Consider the following 23,262-nt stretch of genomic DNA (forward strand, 5'->3'; position numbering starts at 1 on the left):
CCCTGTTCAAAGAGAAAAAAATTGGGGGAGGGGAGGGAGTGGAAGGAGGAGAGTCTACACATTTTTCTCTTGTAAGCATTCAGCTTGTTCTGGGTCCATACTCCTTCTGCCCAACAATTACAGATGCTCTAAATGAAATCAACATCCTGACCATGGCCCTTGTGGGAAAGGAAGACTGTCATGAAGCCCTGTCATTGAGATTCAGTCTGCACTATTATCTCTCCAACAGGTTCGCCAGCTAAAATTCAGGAAATTCAACAGCCAATCATTTTTTAGTATAAGTATGTCCCATACATGTCTCATACTAAAAAATGATTGGCCGTTGATCCAAAAATCCAAATTTCACTATTCATTTAGTATTTTTAGTTCTTGAATCTGGCAATATTATTCAAAGGCAAGGACCCTCCACAGATCCAAAACTCCCCATAGTAAGCATTTTTCTTGTTGGGGCTTTAGATGCTACATCCTGGGAAGAGCTGGGTCTCTGGGGAGATTGCAATAAATCTTGTTGATCTTCATACCCTATTTTGCCGCCGACAAAATTAGACATGTTTACAGCCTTTTAGGCAGGCTTGCATAACTTCCATTTCACTCGATGTACAGTGCTTTACGTGAGAACTGACCTGGTAAACTAATTTTCCCAATGGAAAAACAGCCCAGTTTTTTTGTAGACTGACCCTGAGTGACACGATTTTTATTTTGACCTGATTTATGGGAGTCTTCCAAGAATGAAATGCCTCTCTTCTTCATCTTTTGCAGAAATGTGCCCTGCCTGCAAACTATCCATACACAGTGACTTTTTAAAAAAAATTCTTTTAACACTTTACACCATACCAGGGGAATAATTTATACTAATCCATAAATGCTAATTCAAGAACCTCAAAATACTTTACACCACTCTTATGACACACACGGGATGAGCAAATCAAGATTCAATTTTTTAAGTTATCCAGTATTGTGCACAAAGTCTAGAACAGTGTGTTTCCTCTGGTGTCAAGTATGCCATTCACTGGTGCCAAAGAAAAGTCTTTTTTTTTTTTTTTTTTTTAAAGATTCTATTTATTTGACAGAGAGAGACACAGTGAGAGAGGGAACACAAGCAGGGGGAGTGGAAGGGGGAGAAGCAAGCTTCCTGTGGAGCAGGGAGCCCAGTGCGGGGCTCGATCCCAGGACCCTGGGATCATGACCTGAACCGAAGGCAGACACTTACCAACTGAGCCACCCAGGCGCCCCTCTTTTTTTTTAAGTTAGTTATTTTAAGTAGGCTCCACACTCAGCATGAAGCCCAACACAGGGCTTTAATTCACAACCCTGAGATCAAGACCTGAGCAGAGATCAACAGTTGGACGCTTAATCAACTGGGCCACCCAGGCACCCCTTTAAAGATTTTAAAGTACTCTCTACACCCCATGTGGGGCTCAAACTTACAACCCCAAGATCAAGAGTCACATATTCTACTGACTGAGCCAGCCAGGTACCCCAACAAGTCACATTTTAAGATTTCTTAAAAAAAAAAGGGGGGGGGTCGCCTGGATGGCTCAGTGGGTTAAGCATCTGCCTTCAGCTCAGGTCATGATCTCAGGGTCTTGAGATCAAGAACCACATTGGGCTTTCTCCCTCTCCCTCTGCCACGTCCCCCCCACCCTGCCCTGCTTGTGTGTGCGTGTTCTTGCTCTCTCAAATAAATAAAATCTTAAGAAAAAAAAAAAAAAAAAAGAAGGGCGTCTGGGTGGCTCAGTTGGTTAAGCGTCTGCCTTCCACTCAGGTCATGACCTGGGATCAAGCCCTGTATCTGGCTCCCTGGCTCAGCGGGGAGCCTGCTTTTCCTTCTCCCTCTGTGCTCTAATAAATAAAATTTTTTAAAAAATATTTTATTTATTCATTTCAAACACAGAGATAGAGAGAGAGCATGAGCAGGGGGAGAGGCAGAGGAAAAGGGAGAAGCGGGCTCCGCGCTGAGCCAGGAGCCCGATGTGGGGCTCCATCCCAGGACCCTGGGACCATGACCCAAGCCGAAGGCAGAGGCTTAACCATCTGAGCCACCCAGGCGCCCCTCTAATAAATAAAATCTTAAAAAAAAAAGTTTCTTGCTCACCAGAAAAGTAAGATAACTGCTTAGAAAGAGAACATTTTAAATAAAACCTGAGCAGCGGAATACTGGCCCACACAGTTCTGTTTAGAGTATACTCTCTAGTTTAGGTTGAAAGAAAAAAAACTGGGAATCACTCTGCCATCTAGGGGCAAGGTGGAAAGAACTTCAAGATTAATCACCTTAACTGAACCTCTCTACTCCCCCCAAAAAAACAACAGATGGAGAACAGAAGCACCTGGGAGCATGGTTCATAGCCATAATTCTGGGATAAACCTGTAAACTGTGTCAAAATATTAATTATGGGTAATAGCTCAGGAGAGTGCCATACTTACCTCAGGTCATATAAGAGATCGGATTAAAACTAAAGAGTGACATGAAATGACCACCACCCAAGTAGTTGGTGTGACACTGTCAGAAGAGGATTAGGGAGTGGACCAGATCACCTCCTAAGGCCACCTCCAAACATGGGTTTTGACAGGGAAGAAGTGTGCATGATATATTAGGAAGAGATCTCAATGAACTTAGTAACAAATACATGTAATTTGTAATCTGTTTTGTCTAATGCAGAGATTCCAAGATACTGATATAATCTCTATTAGTCATGTTCTAATTATACCAATATAAGCATTAACAGCTATAAAGCTGAATCCTTTAGTCTAGATCAGTGGTTCTCCACCACATCAGACCCAATGCTCCCTTTACTGCCTCATAAATGTACTGAAATGAAATTCATACTTAACATTACCTACCCATATAGGACTTAAAATTAACAAAAGGATCATTTCAGTGAAATGAAAGAACAGCAGTTTGTAACAGGAGAACACGTATTTCAGTCTGTAAATGCTCAGGCATGACCACACTAGAAGATGTGATGAAATAAGGAAATGCTATTCCAAGGGCAAGAATCCAAACACTGAGTCCCTGTCCCTGAACCGAGGCCTCCCATCAGCACTTCAGGGCAAATCCTGAAGATCTGTCAGGACCAAGACAACTCTTAATTTTTACACTAAGAACAACCAGAGTGAAAACATCACTCCATCTAGAGCCCATTAAGGTCCATGCAATCATGAATGATGTGGGCAAGCTTTTAAAGAGGGAACTGTGCTGGGCAGGCTCTTCAGGAAAAGTTCCTTCACTGGAAGGTTTATGAGGTCATGGTTCAGGTAGGGGAGGGATCAACAGGCCAGGATAAGAAATTTCTATTTCCACACCTCCTTAAACCCATCTTCTATGAACTGTTGACACATTCTGAGCTGGCCTCATTCCATGTCTGCCATCTATCTGCCTCTACACACATGTTGATTCTTCTTCTATCCTGATTCTCTAAAATTACAGAATGGTAGGCTGGGGAATGTATTTTGCTATTATCTAATTTTGATCCCCATTTTAGAGGTTAGTAAATTTAGTCTCGTTCGGGGTCATGAGGATTGTTAAGAGCAGAGTTAGAGGCCTCTTGACTTCCAGGCCAGGACTGCGTTCACTGTGCCACACTTAAGGAAAAATAAGCTTGATGTTAAAAGATCTTTTTGAGGGGCGCCTGGGTGGCTCAGTCAGTTAAGCCTCTGCCTTGGGCTCAGGTCATGATTCCAGGGTCCTGGGATCGAGTCCTGCGTTGGGCTCCCTGCTCAGCAGGGAGTCTGCTTCTCCTTCTCCCTCTGCCCTCCCCCCAGCTCTCTCTCTCTCTCAAATAACTAAAAAAACAAGATCTTTCTGAGAAACTGAAACCTACTAAGGAAAACAAACAACAAAAATTTAAAAGATTCTGTCTGAAAGCATCCCACCATCTTTTTCAAAGCTTCATGAAGTTTCTCTGAAATCAAGCAGTTAAAAATATTAGTAGACATGCAATATAAAGTGTAACTCTTTCCATGATAAGAGCTTTTTTTAATGGTGGCTTAGCATTCCACTATTCGGATGTTCTGTATTTTGTTTAATCAACTGCTTCTTACTGGATATCTAAGCTATTTCTTTTTATTATTCACTTAGTGGACTGTAAATTGTTAATGAATCAATGAGAAATGTTTATATTCATCCAATTAAAAGAAGTGGTCAAAAAAAACCACAAAGACGGAAAAAGCAAGCAACATTACTTGTGAAGAGCCAGAGTTTTAAAAACTAAGGAAAAAAACTGCAAATTGTTTTTTTTAAATACATCGAATTCTACATTATAACTATGCCCAATGCCAAACATTTCTTCTTCCCCATCCCCCTTTATTCAACTATTGAATATTACCCCAAATAACCACGCAAATTCATAATGAAAAATTACCTGCATTTAAAATACACAGTCCCCTCGTGGCTTCCATCATGCTTTCCTCTCTCGGGATTGTCCCATTCTACTCCTAACCAGAGTCCTAGCAGAATAAGAAAAACCAAATGAGGAATAAGTGAGGACAGAGATAATTAATGCTCCTTTTTGCTGCAAGCAAATACAGTGGCAATGGAAACCCTGTCACACAGACACTGTGGGGGGCGAAAAATATCTTTTGAAAAAGAGCAAGTTAACCTTGGACTCGAGACTGCAATCAACAAATACGATAGCATGTTTGGTTCAAAAGCCAACAAAAACTACAACTGCAGGAAACAATAGCTAAAATTTATTGAGCACTTACTGAATACCAGAAAGTTTCTTTGCAATATCTCATATTAGCCTCACAACAGACATTTCATCTACATAAAGCAGATAGTGGTTTTTTTTGTTGTTGTTTTTTTTACCAATTCCTGGACTAAAATGCAAGTTTTTGGAGTCCTAGTCTACTAATCTGCTTTTCATAAAATAAAAATCTATATATAAACGTATCTTTTATTCACCATAGGTAAAATAACTTGCTCAAAGTCACACAACTTCAAACCCAGGTCATTCTAATCCCAGAAGGCCAGGCTTACCCATCACATTTTGCTATGACTCATACCTTATATTTCTATACCACCTCAGTTTCCAGAGCATTTTCTTTACCTTTCCTCCTCCCTTCCACTCTATATTCAGTACCGTGCTAGGCGCAAAAGAAAGCCAGAGAGGTTCACTTCTGGATCAACCCTCCTGATGAAAACTAGAAAAGCTAGATAAACTATTTTTGAAAATCATTTCACATCAATTATGATGGCAAAAGTCACAAAACAAAAGAAAACAAAATAACAAGTGCTGGTGAGGATGTGGAAAAATTAGAACCCTTGTGCACTGCTGATGGGAACATAAAATGCTGCAGCCACTATGGAAAACAGTAGAATTAGATAATTCCTCAAAAAGCTAAACACAGAATTTCCAAATGATCTAGCTATTCCACTTCTGGGCATATACCTAAAAGAACTGAAAGCAGGGACTCAGATACCTGCATATTTATGTTTATAGCAGCATTATACACAACAGCCAAAAGGTGGAAGCAACCCAAGTGTCCATTAATGATGCATGGACAAACAAAATGAGGTGTATCCAGCCTGTAAAAGGAATGAAATTCTGAGACATGCTACAGCATGGTTGAACTTTGAAGATACTATGCTAAAATGACATAAGCTAAACACAAAAAAGACAAGACAGGATTCCACATATATCAGACACCTAGAGCAGTCAAATTCATAGAGACAGAAAGTAAAATGGGGGTTGTCAGGGGCTGAGGGGAGAAGAGAATGGGGAGTTATTATTTAATAGGTACAGAGTTCCAGTTTCGTAAAATGGAGAGCTCCAGATACACGGTGGTGAACGCTGCACAATAATGTTAATGTGCTTAATACCACTGAACTCTACACTGAAAAATGGTTAAAATGGTCAATTAAGTTATGCATATTTACTACAATTTTAAAAATATGTGTACATCCCAGAGAGCTACTAAGGCAGTGAGGAATTACAAGGCCAACATGTGGGAGAAGAGGGAAACAGAAAGAGCTGAATAAGCATTTAGAGCAATCTTTTCTCCTGAGGCATCTGATAATTCTAATATAAGAAGCTAAAAAGCTGAACAGAGCTTTGGACAGATGCTAGGGGCTAAGAAATCAATACTGAAAATCACAGCCCCCAAGGAAGGTGAAAGTTGCTGAGAAACTCTAGGATTTGTACTGGGCTCAAAATGTCTTCTTTCTAAGAGTAAGGAGGAACCAGTGCTAAATAAACTAACCATTGTAGGGATTAAAGGCCAACTTCAAGTAATCTCATTCTCAGATAAATTTAAAGTGATCTAGGATTGCTACTAATCCTAGCTATCTGCCAGAGTAAATTTCAGTCCTCTCTGGAGGAAGAGAACACTATTAAAAAAGCTCAAATTATCATTTTTCATCATCATATCTGGCACTCTAACAAATATATCCAAGCATAGAGAAAGACAAAGACAAAGACTCTGTGACTGAGAACCAAGGAAAACAACAGCCAACATAAACAGATTCATCAGGCATCTGCATAATGGAGTTTTAACTTTAATATTTTCAGGAAAATAAAAGATGAGCTTGGAATTTCAGCAGAAAATTTTAAAAATGTATTTTTTCAAGCCCTAAATAAAAACTCTGGGACTGAGGGGCGCCTGGGTGGCTCAGTCGTTAAGCGGCTGCCTTCGGCTCAGGTCATGATCCCAGGGTCCTGGGATCGAGCCCCACATCGGGCTCCCTGCTCGGCGGAGAGCCTGCTTCTCCCTCTCCCTCTGTCTGCTGTTCTGCCTACTTGTGCTCTCTCGCTCTGTGTTAAACAAATTAAAAAAAAAAATCTTTAATAAAAAAAAATCTAAAAACCCCTCTGGAACTGAAAAACACAATTCAAAGGGATACATCCAAAGGGATACATGTATCCTTATTGTTTATAGCAGCATTTTTTACAATAGCCAAGATACGGAAGCAGCCCAAGTATCCACACATGAATGAATGGATAAAGAAGATGTGGTACATATAGACAATGGAATATTACTCAGCCATAAAAAAGAACAAAATCTTGCTATTTGCAATGGCATGGATGAAGCCAGAGAATATAACGCTAAGCAAAATAAGTCAGAGAAAGACAAATACCACATTTCACTCATATGTGGAATTTAAGAAACAAAACAAGCAAAGGGGGAAAAAAAAAAGAGAGACAAATCAAGAAACAGACTCTTAATTATAGACAACAAACTGATGGTTACCAGAGGAGAGGTGGGTGGGGGGTGGGTGAAATAGCTGAAGAGGATTAAGGAGCGCACTTGTCATGATGAGCACTGGGTGATGTATGGAATTGTTGAATCACTATACTGTACACTGGAAACTAATACAACACCATATGTTAACTAACAGAAATTAAAATAAAAACCTAAAAAAGAAAAAAAAAGACAACCCAACTAAAAAATGGACAAAGGACTTGGACAGACATTTCTCCAAAGATATACAAATGGCCAATAAAGACACGAAAAGATGATCATTAATAATTACAGAAATCCAAACCAAAACCACAATGAGATACCATTTCACACTTAAGAGTATGGCTATAAGCAGGGCGCCTGGGTGGCTCAGTTGGTTAAGTGACTGCCTTCGGCTCGGGTCATGACCCTGGAGTCCCAGGATCGAGTCCCATGTCGGGCTCCCCGCTCGGTGGGGAGTCTGCTTCTCCCTCTGACCCTTTCCCCTCTCATGCTCTCTCTCACTCTCTCTCTCTCCAATAAATAAATAAAATCTTAAAAAAAAAAAGAGTATGGCTATAAGCAAAATAATGGAAAGTAACAAGCGCTAGTAAGGATATGGAAAAACTGGAACCCTCATACACTGCTGGCGGAAACATAAAATGGTGTTGCCACTGTGGAAAACATTTTGGTGGTTCCTGAAAAAGCTAAATGTAGAATTACCATACAACTCATCAATTCTACTTACAGGCATATAACCACAGGCATTAAAGAAGACTCAGACATTTGTATGCCAATGTTCATTGCAGCATTACCCACAATAGCCAATAGGTAGAAATAACCCAAATATCCATCAACAGATGGACAGATAAAAAACGTGATACACATACAATGGAATATTCAGCCATAAAAAGGAATGAAGTTCTCACACATGCTACATGGATGAACCTTGAAGACATTTTGTTTAAGCCATCCTGAAAAGACAAATGCTATATGGTTCTATTTATATGAGATACCTAGACTAGTCACTATTTACCTATACACTTAAAAATGGTTAAGATGGGGCGCCTGGGTGGCTCAGTTGGTTAAGCGACTGCCTTCAGCTCAGGTCATGATCCTGGAGTCCTGGGATCGAGTCCCACGTCGGGCTCCCTGCTCAGCAGGGAGTCTGCCTCTCTCTCTGACCCTCCCCCCTCTCATGCTCTCTATCTCATTCTCTCTCTCAAATAAATAAATAAAATCTTAAAAAAAAAATGGTTAAGATGGAAAAAAACAAAAGGTTAAAATGGTAAATTTTATGTTATGTATATTTTACCACTATTAAGTATGTTAACATTTTAAAAATAGTTATGGGGAAGGAAGAGATGAATAGGTGGGGCACAGAGAATTTCTAAGGCAGTGAACCTACTCTGTATGATACATGTCATCATAAATTTTCCCAAACCAACAGAATATACAACACCAAGAGTGAACTTAGATGGGCTTTGAGTGATAATGATGTATCGATACAGGTTTGTCAATTGCAACAAATATACACTCTGGTAGGGGACCCTGGTTACCAAAGGGGGAGGCTATGCATGGGTGGGGGCAGGAGGAAATCTACCTGCTCTTCAATTTTGCTGTGAACTTAAAACTACTCTAAAAAATAAAGCCTATTCAACAAAGGTTAAAATGGTAAATTTTGTTATATTTTACAATTAAAAGATTTTAATAAAAAATGGTCAAAATGGGCGCCTGGGTGGCTCAGTTGGTTAAGCGACTGCCTTCGGCTCAGGTCATGATCCTGGAGTCCCTGGATCGAGTCCCGCGTCGGGCTCCCTGCTCGGCAGGGAGTCTGCTTTGTCCTCTGACCCTATCCCCTCTCATGTGTTCTCTCTCTCTCTCATTCTCTCTCAAATAAATAAAATCTTTAAAAAAAAATAAAAATTAAAATAAAAAAAAATGGTCAAAATGGCAAATTTTATGTTTTATATGCATGTAACCACAATTTCAAAAATTAAAAAAACAGGGGCGCCTGGGTGGCTCAGTCATTAGGCGTCTGCCTTCGGCTCAGGTCATGATCTCAGGGTCCTGGGATTGAGCCCCACATTGGGCTCCCTGCTCCGCGGGGAGCCTGCTTCTCCCTCTCACACTCCCCCTGCTTGTGTTCCCTCTCTCGCTGTGTCTGTCTCTGTCAAATGAATACATAAAATCTTTAAAAAAAAAAAAAAAAAAAAAAAGACAATTTCAGCAAAGAAAAATTATAGGGGTGATCTTCAAGGATAAAGAAAATTATCCCAGGTGAAAACCTGAGGATAATAAAACTGATATAAACTATTATCAGTTCTTGGTGCTTTATACACACAAAGATAAAAATATCCAACATAGGAGTTAGGAAGTGGGTAAGCAGAATTAGTATTCAAGTATTCTAAGGTCTTTGCATAAGTCCAGGAAGAAGTAAAATTACTAATTAGACTTTTGTAGGTCACAGATGCATGTTTTGACCTCCATGATAATTACTTAATAAAAAAAGTATGATTAATAGAGAGGAAAAATAAAGTTTAAAAAATAATCCAATAAAAGGGAGGAAAAGGAGGGGGGGGAAAGGGGAAAAAAAGCAGAGGCAAGACAAATAGAAAGCAAATAGTAAGATGGTAGATATAAACCCAAATTATCAACAAATAAGTGAAAAAAGGACTAAACGTTCTGATTAAGAGAGTCAGCAGAAACCGTCACTGGGATTTGTATAGGGATCAAACAAAATTTCAGATTGCTTTGGGTGGTACTGACATTTTAATAATAGTTAACTCTTTCAATGCATGAACATGGGATGTCTTTCCATTTATTTGTGTTTCATTTCCTTCAGCAACGTTTTACAGGTTTCACTGTATAGGTCTTTCACTTCCCTGGTTAATTCCTAAGTATTTTATTCTTTGTGATGTGATATGTGTATACAATGGAGTATTATTCAGCCTTTACAAGGAAGGAAGTTTTGACATGCAGCAGCATGGATGAACTTTGAGGACATTATGCTCAGTGAGATACACCAGTAGTAAAAGATAAATTCCATAGGGGCGCCTGGGTGGCTCAGTCGGTTAAGCGTCCCACACTTGATCTTGGCTCAGGTCATGATCTTAGGGTTGTGAGATCGAGCCCCGCATTGGTCTACATGCTCAGCGCAGAGTCTGCTTGAGATTCTTTTCCTCTCCTTCCCCCACTGCTCCTCCTCCCCACTCACATGCACATACTCTAAGTTAAAAAATAAAACCTAAAAAAAAAAAAAAAGACAAATACCATAGCCAAATTCCCAAGAGACAGAAAGTAGAATGGTGGTCGCTAGGGACTGGTGAGAGAGGAGCATGAGAAAGTACTGTTTAACAAGTATGAAATTACAGGTTGAGAAGATAAAAAAATGTTCTGGAGGTGGATGGTGGTGATGGCTACACAACAATATGAATGTACCCAATGCCACGAACTACACACTTAATGTAAAAAATGTGATGTTTATATTCTGTGCATTTTACAATAAAAATATAAAAGATTGAAATCACAGAGTAGCTTCTCTGTACATAGTGGAATTCAGCTGGAAGTCAATAACGAAAGGTTTATTAGAAAATCCTCCTATGTGTAGAAACTAAGCTGTATCATTCTAAATTACCTTGCATCAAAAAAGAAAGCACAGGGGCGCCTGGGTGGCACAGCTGGTTGAGTGTCCTATCTTGATTTCCACTCAGGTCATGATCTCAGTGTCCCGGGATCAAGCCCCACATCAGGCTCCTACACCCAGCAGGGAGTCTGCTAGAGATTCTCTCTCCCTTTCCCTCTGCCCCTCCACACCCCCACACGCGTGTGGGCTCTCTCTCACTCTCAAATAAATACATAAATCTTAAAAAAAAAAAAAAAAAAGCACAGGTGTGCCTGGGGGCTCAGATGGTTAAGCATCTGCCTTTGGCTTGGGTCATGGTCTCAGGGTCTTGGGATAGAGCCCCATGTCGGGTTCCCAGCTCAGCGGGGAGTCTGCTTCTGCTTCTCCCTCTGCCTCTCCCCCTGCTTGTGATTTCTCTCGAATAAATTCTTTAAAAAAAAAAATTAAATAAAAATTTCAGTTTTAATTTTTAAAAACCACACAATGTAAATTAGAAAATATTTTGAGGGGTGCCTGGGAGGCTCAGTTGCCAAGCGTCTGCCTTCGGCTCAGGTCACGATCCCAGAGTCCTGGGATCGAGCCCCGCATCAGGCTCCCTGCTCGGCGGGAAGCCTGCTTCTCCCTCTCCCACTCCCCCTGCTCGTGTTCCCTCTCTCGCTGTTTCTCTCTCTCTCTGTCAAATAAATAAAATCTTTTTTTTTTTAAAGGTTTTATTTATTTGACAGAAAGACAGCCAGAGAGGGAACACGAGCAGGGGGAGTGGGAGAGGGAGAAGCAGGCTTCCCGCCGAGCAGGGAGCCTGATGCGGGGCTCGATCCCAGGACTCTGGGATCGTGACCTGAGCCGAAGGCAGACGCTTGGCAACTGAGCCTCCCAGGCGCCCCAAATAAATAAAATCTTGAAAAGAAAAGAAAGAAAAAAGAAATACCACTAACTTTCGGGAGCAAGAATTCTCTCTCAGGAAGCAACCCCACATCTGTCCAAAGCCTCAAACAAGTACACACTTGAGTAACAAATATTTTGCATCTATAAATATAGAAGAGATGACCAGGGGCCTAAAACACTTGAAGTTACAAATTACCAAATGCCTATTACTCCTATAATAAAACCTGCTACCAATCTGAAGCAGGGCTACATCCCAGTAATAAATAAGCTATAAAAAGCATCCAGAAATAATTAAATTCATTACCTATTTCAATGACGCTATTTACAATTTTTTCATCTGAACAGTATGCGTCTGTCAAAGACAACTTTGGTTTTAACATAATGTTTAAATGTTCTAGACAACAAGTCATAACTTTAGCCATTTCTTCCATCAACTCCCAGAACATGAAAACATATCCTGTCATCACCACATTTAAACACACATATGCCTTTCTATTTGCTCTGGTAGGAGGACAAAAGCATGATTCACTTGAAAATTTCTCAAAGAAGAGCACTGTAGGGGCACCTGGGTGGCTCAGTCGGTTAAGTGGCTGCCTTCAGCTCAGATCATGGTCCCAGGGTCCTGGGATTGAGCCCCATGTCAGGTTCCCTGCTCAGCGGGGAGCCTGCTTCTCCCTCTCCCACTCCCCCTGCTTGTGTTCCCTCTCTAGCTGTCAAATAAATAAATAAAATAAACAAAATCTTAAAAAAAAAGAAGAGCACTGTTATACATACTTCATGTAGAGATTTGCTACCAAGTAATTTGTGATGACTCTGATTCTCAAAGTAGTATTAGTTCAATAAAAGCTGTGGAAAAAAAAAACCATTAAAAACTTGGAATAACAATAGCAACAAAACAACACTAATAAAGTACAATCAGTAAATGTTATTTAGGGGCTCCTGGGTGGCTCAGTCGGTTAAGCATCTGCCTTCAGCTCAGGTCATGATCCCAGGGTCCTGGGATCAGGCCCCCACACAGGGCTCCCTGCTCAGCGGGGAGCCTGCTTCTCCCTCTCCCTCTGCCGCTCCCCCTGACTGTGCTCATGCTCTGTCAAATGAATAAATAAAATCATTTAAAAATATGTTATTTAAACAAAAATACCTTAGGGACATCTGGCTGGCTCTGTCAGAAGAGCATGTGACTCTTGATCTCAGGTTCGTGAGTTCAGGCCCCATGTTGTGCATAGAGATTACTTAAAAAACAAACAAACAACCCTAGGGCAGTGTAACTCAACTCAATGTCAAAAACCTAAAGTAGGCAAATAAATGCTATAAAAGCCTTAAAATGTTAAATAAACAACTTTCCTCTTAGGAAAAAAAAGAGTAGAAAACAGTAAAGATTAGATACAGATTTTCTTTATATGAGGGAATAAGAAACTCACATCTAAAATTAATCCAAAAGGGGCACCTGGGTAGCTCAGTTGATTAAGCGTCTGCCTTCGGCTCAAGTTATGAACCCGGGTCTTGGGATCGAGCCTCACATCAGGATCCCTGTTCAGTGGGAAGCCTGTTTCACCCTCTCCCTCTGCCTGCCATTCCCCTGCAGTGCACGCACTGACTGAGCCACCCAGGTGCCCCTATGATCACCCATTTTAAAGAATGGACACACTCGGGCGCCTGGGTGGCTCAGTTGGTTGAGCGACTGCCTTCGGCTCAGGTCATGATCCTGGAGTCCTGGGATCGAGTCCCACATCGGGCTTCCTGCTCAGCAGGGAGTCTGCTTCTCCCCCTGACCCTCCCCACTCTCATGCTCTATCTCATTCTCTCTCAAATAAATTAAAAAAAAAAGAACGGACACACTCTACCTTAGGACTAATCTTTAAAGACTATAAACCAAGAGGTTAATTAGGACAAAGTTTTTCAATAATCTTGTTTATTTAGTGGCTTACATAAACTCTATTTACCATAAAAGAACTCTATTCACCAATAACACAATATGAATCAAAATTTGAGTTTAAAATGTGTTTTGTAAGAAAGTGTATTTACTTTTTGGAGATGCATGGTGAAGTATTCAGAGACGAAATGCCACTATGCATATCACTTTATTTAAAATGCTTAGGCAGGGTGTCTGGGCGATTCAGTTGGTTAAGTGTCTGCCTTCAACTTAGGTCATGATCCCAGGGTCTTGGGGTCAAGACCCACATTGGGCTCCCTGCTCAGCGGGGAGTCTGCTTCTCCCTCTCCCTCTGCCACTCCCCCTGCTTGTGCTCTCTCGTGCTCTCTATTAAATGTATAAATTAAATCTTTATAAATAAAAAAATGCTTAGTCAAAAAAAAAATTTTTTTTAAGATTTTATTTATTTTTTGACAGAGAGATAGCGAGAGCAGGAACACAAGCAGGGGGAGTGGGAGAGGGAGAAGCAGGCTTCCTGCTGAGCAGGGAGCCCCATGTGGGGGCTTGATTCCAGGACCCTGGGATCATGACCTGAGCCGAAGGCAGACGCTTAACGACTGAGCCACCCAGGCGCCCAGTCAAAAAAATTTTTAAAAATGAAGCAAATAAGGCAAAGTGTTAGCAATGTTAAACTGACATAACAAGTATATACAGGTGTTCCTTACACTATTCTCAGCTGTATGTTTGAAAATTTAATAGTAAGTACTAAAAAAATACATAGATCCTCCTTAAACCTATTCTACTTCTAGGAATTATGTATATAACAAATGTAGCTGTCGACTAAAAATGGTCTAGAAACAACTGACCCAAAGCAAGGAGTACCCCCAGATGTCAGACTGGGGCCTCCAAATGCTATCTGCCACTTAAAAAAAAAAAAACAAAACAAAACAGAAAGCAGAACTCAAGGGAAATAGCTGATTGTGATGCGGGGCAAAGAATGTGTACAGTGAGCCCTTCACATATGATAGCTTCCTTATCTCAGTAAGGAAACTCAAAAACCATTGGGTCACATCAAAAGTACTCAGGAGGCAATCTGAAGGGGTTCCTTCTGGCCAAATATAGGACAGTCTGAGCATCAAACAGGATAACAGCAATGGACTAAAACAGATCAAATATGTTTAAACCCATGACTTTAAAAAATTCATTGGTTTTCTAAGTCAATCAATTCATTTTTATGAAGAAAAAAAAGGGGGAAAAAACCATTTATCCTGTCTTTCAATCACCCAATTATTTGGAAAGCAAGTAATTAACACAGGGAAATTTTCCACGATGTAAGTTGTCCATCAGAAGAATGATAAAAGAAAATGATTAGAATTTCACCATTTGACAACCCCAAATAATTGATATAAACAATGTTCATCAGGGCGCCTGGGTGGCTCAGTCGTTAAGCGTCTGCCTTCGGCTCAGGTCATGATCCCAGGGTCCTGGGATCGAGTCCTGCGTCAGGCTCCCTACTCCACGGGAAGCCTGCTTCTCCCTCTCCCACTCCCCCTGCTTGTGTTCCCTCGCTCGCTGTCTCTCTGTCAAATAAATAAATAAAACCTTTAAAAAAAACCCACAAAGGGCGCCTGGGTGGCTCAGTTGGTTAAGCGACTGCCTTCGGCTCAGGTCATGATCCTGGAGTCCCTGGATCGAGTACCGCATCAGGCTCCCTGCTCGGCAGGGAGCCTGCTTCTCCCTCTGACCCTCCCCCCTCTCATGTGCTCTCTGTCTCTCTCATTCTGTCTCAAATAAATAAATAAAATCTTTAAAAAAAAAAAACCCACAAAAACAATGTTCATCAAGAGCTGCTTCCATCACAAAAAGAGATACAACCAGACATTATGTACCTCCTGACTGAGGAACATATTACCTAGAGTATTTGTAAGAAAAAAGAGCTTTCAAACCTGAATCTGATAAACCCTATATTTAATTACCAATTTGTAGGAAATGTAGACAGAAATATATGTTAATGACATCATGTGGATGTAATCAGAATAATCCAGAACGTGGGAAATTTTAAAAGAGAAACACAATTTTTTCAACAAATTACAAGGAAGAAAAAAATGAATGTGGAAGATCAATCTAGGAAATTCTATATCCGACCAATAGGAGCGCCAGAGAAAGCAGGTAAAATGGAAGGGTAAAAATTATCAAAGATAATCTTAGAAGAAAACATCTCATAACTGAAAAGGTACATGTGACCTCAATTATTTTAAATAGGCTTAACCAAGAAAACACCTACAATCAATCAGTAAAAAAACACCCACAGATGGACAATTCTGCTTTTCATCTTATAAGCCCTTAGGCACTATATTTTATCATGCTCATGTATTTTAAGACACTTAAAAAAAAAAAAAAAGGAAACACAGCAGCAAGGCTTCAAGAATGGCCCAGAAGATTAATTAGCACTATTACTAAATGAAACTATAAGAAAATCTTGTTATATAAGTATATTAAAAACATAATCCAAGACCTAAAAAAAAATCTGCTTCTTTCATCATGGAAAATTATAATAATCTTCTAAAACACAAGAAAAAAATTAATAGTATTCTTGTGATGAGCCTCAGAGACGTGCATGGTAGTCAGACTCTTGGAGAGTTCCAGGTTAGAAGCTGGAATCTGGGAGACTGGAAATTGGTAAGATGATGTGAGGAATGGAAAAAAATACTAAAACAATCAAAAGGAGACTTCTGATTTTGCTAAGTCAACTGTTCCTTGATAAATTGGGATTGCCCATCTGTTTCAATAGGTGCCAATGCATTTCAATTGCCATTTAGGATCAATAAACTGAGTGTAGAATACAAAATACCTCCATAAGAACTTAGAAGAAATATGTTTCAACTATTTTATTTTAAATTAACATTGTTGGGGTGCCTGGGTGGCTCAGTTGTTAAGCATCTGCCTTCAGCTCAGGTCATGATCCCAGGGTCCTGAGATCGAGCCCCGCATCGGGCTCCCTGCTCGGCAGGAAGCCTGCTTCTCCCGCTCCCATTCCCCCTGCTTGTGTTCCCTCTCTCGCTGTGTCTCTGTCAAATAAATAAAATCTTTAAAAAAAAATAAATCAATTAACATTGTTACTACAGGATAAATGGAACCTAAAATACTATAGGGCCATTTAATTTAGTCACTCTATATAGGTAAACAATACCAGATTTCAGTTACCATAAAACATATTACAAACAATAAGGACAAAGAACCATGAAGACAATCACCAGAGAGGAACTAAAAATACAATGTATATATCGATTGATCTACAGCAACTCCAAGTATATGGATATGAGAATATCCAGTAATGAATATAATTTTTAAGCATACAGATGTATATTAATAAAAGGTTTACTGATAGTATTTCATTAATTAAATCAGTTAATTTTAACTCATGACACGAATTTAGAAAAAATGCTTCCTCACTCCCACATTCATGAAATAATTTTAATCAGACTCTTCAAACACAGTTATAACGTTAGTGTCTGACTATCATCACTAGGGACACTTTTAGAATACCTCACACAATTACCTAGGATATATGTTTCCTATTGCTGCTATACAACTACACAGATTTATTTTTTAAAGATTTGAGAGAGAGCTAGCAGAGCAAGCAAGAGAGAACATGAGTGGAGAGGGGAGGGACAGAGGGAGAGGGAGAAGCAGCCTTCCTGCTGAGCAGGGACACCCCTCCCCCACCCCTACAATCGGGGCTCGATCCCAGGACCCTGGGATCATGACCTGAGCAGAAGGCAGACACTTAACCAACTGAGCCACCCAAGTACGCCCACAAATGTATTATCTTACAGTTTTGGAGGTCAGAAGCCTGAGGACAGTCTCACTGGACTAAAATCAAGGCGTTGCAGGGGAACTGGGTGGCTCAGTCGGTTAAGTGTCTACCTTCGGCTCAGGTCATAATCCTGGAGTCCCGGGACTGAGCTCCACATCAGGCTCCCTGTTCAGCGGGGAGTCGGCTTCTTCCTGTGCCCCTCACCCCACTCTCATGCATGCTCTTTCTCTCTCTCTAATAAATAAAATCTTTAAAAAAATAAAATAAAATCAAGGTGTTGCAAAGCTGTGTTCCCTTCTGGAGTCTACAGAGGAAAATTCATTGCCTTGCCTTCTCCAGCTTCTAGAGGCCGCTCACACTCTTTGGCTTCACCACCCTCTTCCATCTTCAAAGCCCACAGTGGCCAGTTGAAACCTTCTCACGTCACTGCACTCCAGCACTGCCCTCTTCTGCTTCTACTTCTAAGGATCCTTGGGATTACACTCAGCCCACCTGGATAATATTCCTATCTTAAAGTCAGGTGATTAGCAACCTTAATTCCACCTGCAACCCTAATTCTCCTTTGCCATGTAACCAAACATAATGCTCCCAGGTCCTGGGGACATCTTTGTTGCAAGGGGAGGGGTATTATTCTGCCCATCATGGCATATCCTCTTTACTTAAACACTTTTTAAAATCTGCATATGGGAACACCTGGGTGGCACAGTCAGTTAAGCATCCGATTCTTGGTTTCAGCTCAGGGTCGTGGGATCAATCAAGCCCCATGTCGGGCTCTGTGCTCAGGGCAGTCTGCTTGAGACTTTACTTTCTCTCCTTCTCCCTCTGCCCCTCCCCACTGCACATATGCATGCTTGCTCGCACTCTCTCTCTAAAATAAATAAATCTTTAAAAAAATAAAAATTACAAAACCTGCATATGATGCTATCTCAGGAAATTAAATTTCCAACCCAAGCCATTTGCAAAACATCAGAACTGCTCTATTTCTTTTTTAAGTAAATTTTTAAAATGTGTATCTAGGGCGCTTGGGTGGCTCAGTTGGTTAAGCGACTGCCTTCGGCTCGGGTCATGATCCTGGAGTCTCAGGATTGAGTCCCACATCGGGCTCCCTGCTCAGTGGCGGGGGGGTCTGCTTCTCCCTCTGACCCTCTTCCCTCTCGTGCTCTCTCTCATTCTCTCTCAAATAAATAAAATCTTAAAAAAAATAAAAATAAAATGTATATTTGCAAAATAGCTGACACTATGCACCACTAACTGGTCTAAGTGCTTTAAACACCTTCATTTATTTAGTTATCACCACAACCCTACAACACACAGTGAAGCAGCTCCAGGAATAATTACTAAATCCGTGTTCAATGTCGCTGCATCTTTTTACCAATTCTACCTGTTGACTTCTAAAAGAAATTCAAAAGTAGCACCAGTTGAGGTAAATAGAGAATGCCCCCATACGATGAGATAATTAATAAATACACAGTAGCTCCTTCTTTGCAGAATTATAATTTTAGGGGGAAAAATTTGCCTGATCATACATACATGAAGGAAGTATCAAACTCACAGGCAACTTTTTTTTTTAAAGATTTTATTTATTTGACAGAGAGAGACACAGTGAGAGAGGGAACACAAGCAGGGGCAGTGGGAGAGGGAGAAGCAGGTTTCCCGCGGAGCAGGGAGCCCGACGCGGGGCTCGATCCCAGGATTCTGGGATCATGACCTGAGCCGAAGGCAGACGCTTAATGACTGAGCCACCCAGGTGCCCCACTCACAGGCAATTTAATAAATGAAAATAATATGTACCACTTCATAGTCACTAAATTACCATGAAATAACTTCCATCTGTATTATTGGATTTGTGACTCAATACTCCAATCTGCCTTTAGAAAGCGAGACTTATTCCCACCAGCTGCTGGGAATACTAGCTTCTGGCAATTAGCCCTCACCTATGAGCCTACTTTCAAGAACTGTCTCAACTGAAGAAAGTGCCTGGCACACCCCCTTTCACATACAAAAACCCAGTAATAGATCATCACAGGTATAAATGCCCAGCCCTCATCTCAACTAGGAAAATCTCTGAAGGGCCACCCTATCTTCAGAATTGCCCACAGGGTCAAGTGAAACTTATGTTCAAACTACATCACAGGGGCACCTGGCTGGCTCAGTCAGGGGAACATGCAACTCTATTTTTTTAATTCAAGTTCGTTAACATATAGTGTATTATTTGTTTCAGGTGTAGAATTTAGTGATTCATCAGTTGCGTATAACACCCATTACATCAAGTGTTCTCCTTAATGCCCATCACTCAATTACCCCATCCCCCCACCCACCTCCCCTCCAGCAACCCTCAGTTTGTTCCCTATAGTTAAGAGTCTTTTATGCTTTGCCTCCCTCTCTGTTATTTTATTTTTCCTTCCCTTCCCCTACGTTCATCTGTTTTATTTCTTAAATTCCACATGAGTGAAATCATATGGTATTCATCCTTCTCTGACTTATTTGGCTTAGCATAATACACTCTAGTTCCAGCCACATAACTGCCAATGGCAAGATTTCATTCCTTTTGATGACTGAATAATATTCCATTGTGTGTGTGTATACACACATGCACACGCACACACACACACCACATCTTCTTTATCCATTCCTGTGTTGATGGAATCTGGGCTCTTTCCATAGTTTGGCTATTGTGGACACTGCAGCTATAAACATTGGGGTGCATGTGCCCCTTTGAATCACTATGTTTGTATCCTCTGGATAAATACATAGTAGTGCAATTGCTGGGTTGTGAGGTAGTTCTATTTTTAACTTTTTGAGGAACCTCCATACGAGCATGCAACTTTTTTTTTTTTTAAGATTTTATTTATTTGTCAGAGAGAGCACAAGCAGGGGGAGCAGCAGGCAGGAGAAACAGGCTGCCTGCTGAGCAAGAAGCCCCATGCAGGACTTGATCCCAGGACCCTGGGATCCAGACCTGAGCTGAAGGCAGACGCTTAACTGACTGAGCCACCCAGGCATCCCACAAACATGCAACTCTTGATCTCGGGGCTGTAAGTTTAAGCCCCATGTTGGGTGTAGAGATTACTTAAAAGTAAAATCTTAAAAAAAAAAAAAAAAAGCTTCTGCAGAGCAAAGGAAACTAAAAGGCAACCTATGGAATGGGAGAAGATATTTACAAATGACATATCTGATAAAGGGTTAGTATCCCAAAAAAAGAACTTCTACAACTCAACATACAAAAAACCCCAAATAATCCAATTTAAAAATGGGCAGGAGTCATGAATAGACATTTCTCCAAAGAAAACATCCCAATAGCCAACACAGACAGGAAAAGATGTTCAACATCACTCGGCATCAGGGAAATGCAAAACAAAACCACAATGAGATACCACCTCACACCAGTCAGAATAGCTAAAATCAAGAACACAAGAAACGAGTATTGGCAAGGATGTGGAGAAAAAGGAACCCTCGTGCACTGTTGGTGGGAACGCAAACTGGTGCAACCGCTGTGGAAAACAGTATGGGGGGTCCTCAAAATATTAAAAATAAAATTACCATATGATCCAGTAATTCCACTACTGGGTATTTATCCAAGGAATATGAAACCAATAATTTGAAAAGATATATGCATCCCTATGTTTACTGCAGCATTATTTACAATAGCAAATTATGGAAGCAGCTCAAGTGTTCATCGATTGATAAATGAATAAAGAAGAGGTAGTGTACATATACAGTGGAATACTACTCAGCCATAAAAAAGAATGAAATCTTGCCATTTGCAACAACATGGGTGGGGCCAGAAAATATAACGCTAAGCAAAATAAGTCAGTCAGAGAAAGACAAATACCATATGATTTCACCCATATGTGGAAGTTAAGAAACAAAACAACCAAGTAAAGGGGAAAAAAAAGAGAGAGAGAAACCAAGAAACTCTTAACTACGGAGAAGAATCTGATGGTCACGAGAGGTGAGGTGGGTGGGGGATGGGTGAAACAGGTGAAGGAGATTTAAGGTTACACTTATCTTGACAAGCACTGAGTAATGTATAGAATTGTTGAATCACTATATTGTACACTTAAAACCAATATAACTATGTTAACAATACTGAAATAAAAAATAAAAAATAAAATACTAAATTAATTCAAAAATAAAAGAATGACATTATTTAAAAGAAAAAAAACTCTAACTATGTATGGTGATAGATGTTAACTAGACCTATCTTGGTGATCATCAGGCAATACATACAAATATCAAATCATTATTTTGTACCCCTAAAACTAATATAATGTTAAATGTCAATTATACCTCAATAAAAAAAACAATGTAAACAAAATGATGCTATAGAAACACAAATATTACCAAACAATACGTGAGAAAAGAGATCACAAAATTGTTTATCAATTTAAACTACTTTAAAGACATATACATGTGGATTAATGACAAAAGAAATTTCCAAAATTTCTTAGTTTTTGAGGTTAGGACATGAGAATTCAAGATTATTAGTTGTTGTTTAACGTTTACTCATAAGATATTTTAAGGTTGAATTAATAGAAAATAGTAACACTAAATAATTAAATAAGTCTAAAATTAAATAAAACCATAGATACCACAGGATATTGTTACCCAAACAAAACAATTGCATATAGGAAGCATCTACAAATTCGTTGTTAGTTTCTTTAAAATCATTGTTACAAAACACTACAGAGAAGCCTACAAAGAAAGAACTCCAAAATAAATAAATCCAGACACACAGAGAATTATAAATTACCTGCCACAGGAGGGACAATACCAGAAAAACGCACTGTTGCATGTTCTCCATTAACTGCAACTCGTCGACCAATGACATCTGATGTCAAAGTGTCATTCATCATAATGCAGCCAGAATCCAAAATATGAGGAGATCTAGGAAGAAAATTACAAAATTGACAAGAATTAATAAAGATTAATAAAGTCCTTTAAAAATGTTTTTTTCACTTCATTGAGATATTCTTGAAGTCAACACTCCTGATCAATTTAGTCTTCATATTTTGGTGAAAAGAAGGACCCATAGATGTATCTGCCATATTCTCATAACTTTATTTTACTTAACTCTCTAACTGTATTTTGATAATATATTTTTTTTAAATGCGGCTTAACTCCAATTAGCTCACATCAGATAACTTGTCTATTATGTCATTTACTGAAGGGGCTGGAAGGAGAGGAGAAAAGAAGACAAGGGGATAAAAGTAATCGAGAACAGGGAAAGAAAACAGGCAATATGGGCATTGTTGTCTCTTCAGGAAGGGAGAAAAACCCAAATCCAGAGATATAGGAAGCAACACATATAATGAAAAATAAATTAAAATTAAACCCTAGGGGCACCTGGCTGGCTCAGTTGGTGGAGCATGCAGCTCTTGATCTCCTGATCTGGGGGTCATGAGTTCAAGTACCACCTTGGGCATAGAGCTTACAAAAAAAAATTAAACTCTAATAAAAATGTAGTACCCTAAAATTAAAGACAAAGAGGTCTTAAAGGGAGACTGAGTGAAAAGTATCCCCGATCTAAGGATATTAACCAGATCCAACTCCTACTTCACAGGAAAGCAGAAGACTGAGGAGCATGTCAAATGACATTCCCAGGGTGTAGTCTGCCAAAATCCAGACAGTGGGGAACTCTACTGTCACACAAGTCTGTTTCTTCAACAAATAAAACGCAAGGAGAAAAAGAAAGACATGGAGCTCTGGAAAACAAACGGATTAAAAGAAACTTAAGAAATATGTCAACCAATTGCAATATATGGACTTTAAATAGATCCTAATTTTTTTAAACTGTAAATAATTTTTATTTTTATTTTTATTTTTATTTTTTTTAAGATTTTATTTATTTATTTGAAAGACAGGCACAGTGAGAGATGGAACACAGGCAGGGAGAGTGGGGGA

At 39.9% G+C, this 23,262-nt stretch overlaps 1 protein-coding gene across 6 annotated transcripts in view; it reads right to left on the bottom strand.

The window, feature by feature from the left end:
* Window positions 1-23,262, bottom strand: part of TBCE (tubulin folding cofactor E) — a 96,593-nt gene that overhangs the window by 41,534 nt on the left and 31,797 nt on the right. For all 6 annotated transcript variants that reach the window (XM_064594609.1, XM_064594607.1, XM_064594610.1 and 3 more), the window contains exons 2-3: window positions 22,112-22,245; window positions 4,362-4,446 (exon numbers count right to left, since the gene is read on the bottom strand). In XM_064594609.1, coding sequence (XP_064450679.1) covers window positions 4,362-4,446; window positions 22,112-22,245 — 219 coding nt within the window. The remainder of the gene's footprint in view (window positions 1-4,361; window positions 4,447-22,111; window positions 22,246-23,262) is intronic.

This window comes from Mirounga angustirostris, unplaced genomic scaffold (genome assembly GCF_029215605.1).
Source record: "Mirounga angustirostris isolate CCGP_5_RB_7025 unplaced genomic scaffold, mMirAng1.0.hap1 SCAF_6, whole genome shotgun sequence".
NCBI lineage: Eukaryota > Metazoa > Chordata > Mammalia > Carnivora > Phocidae > Mirounga > Mirounga angustirostris.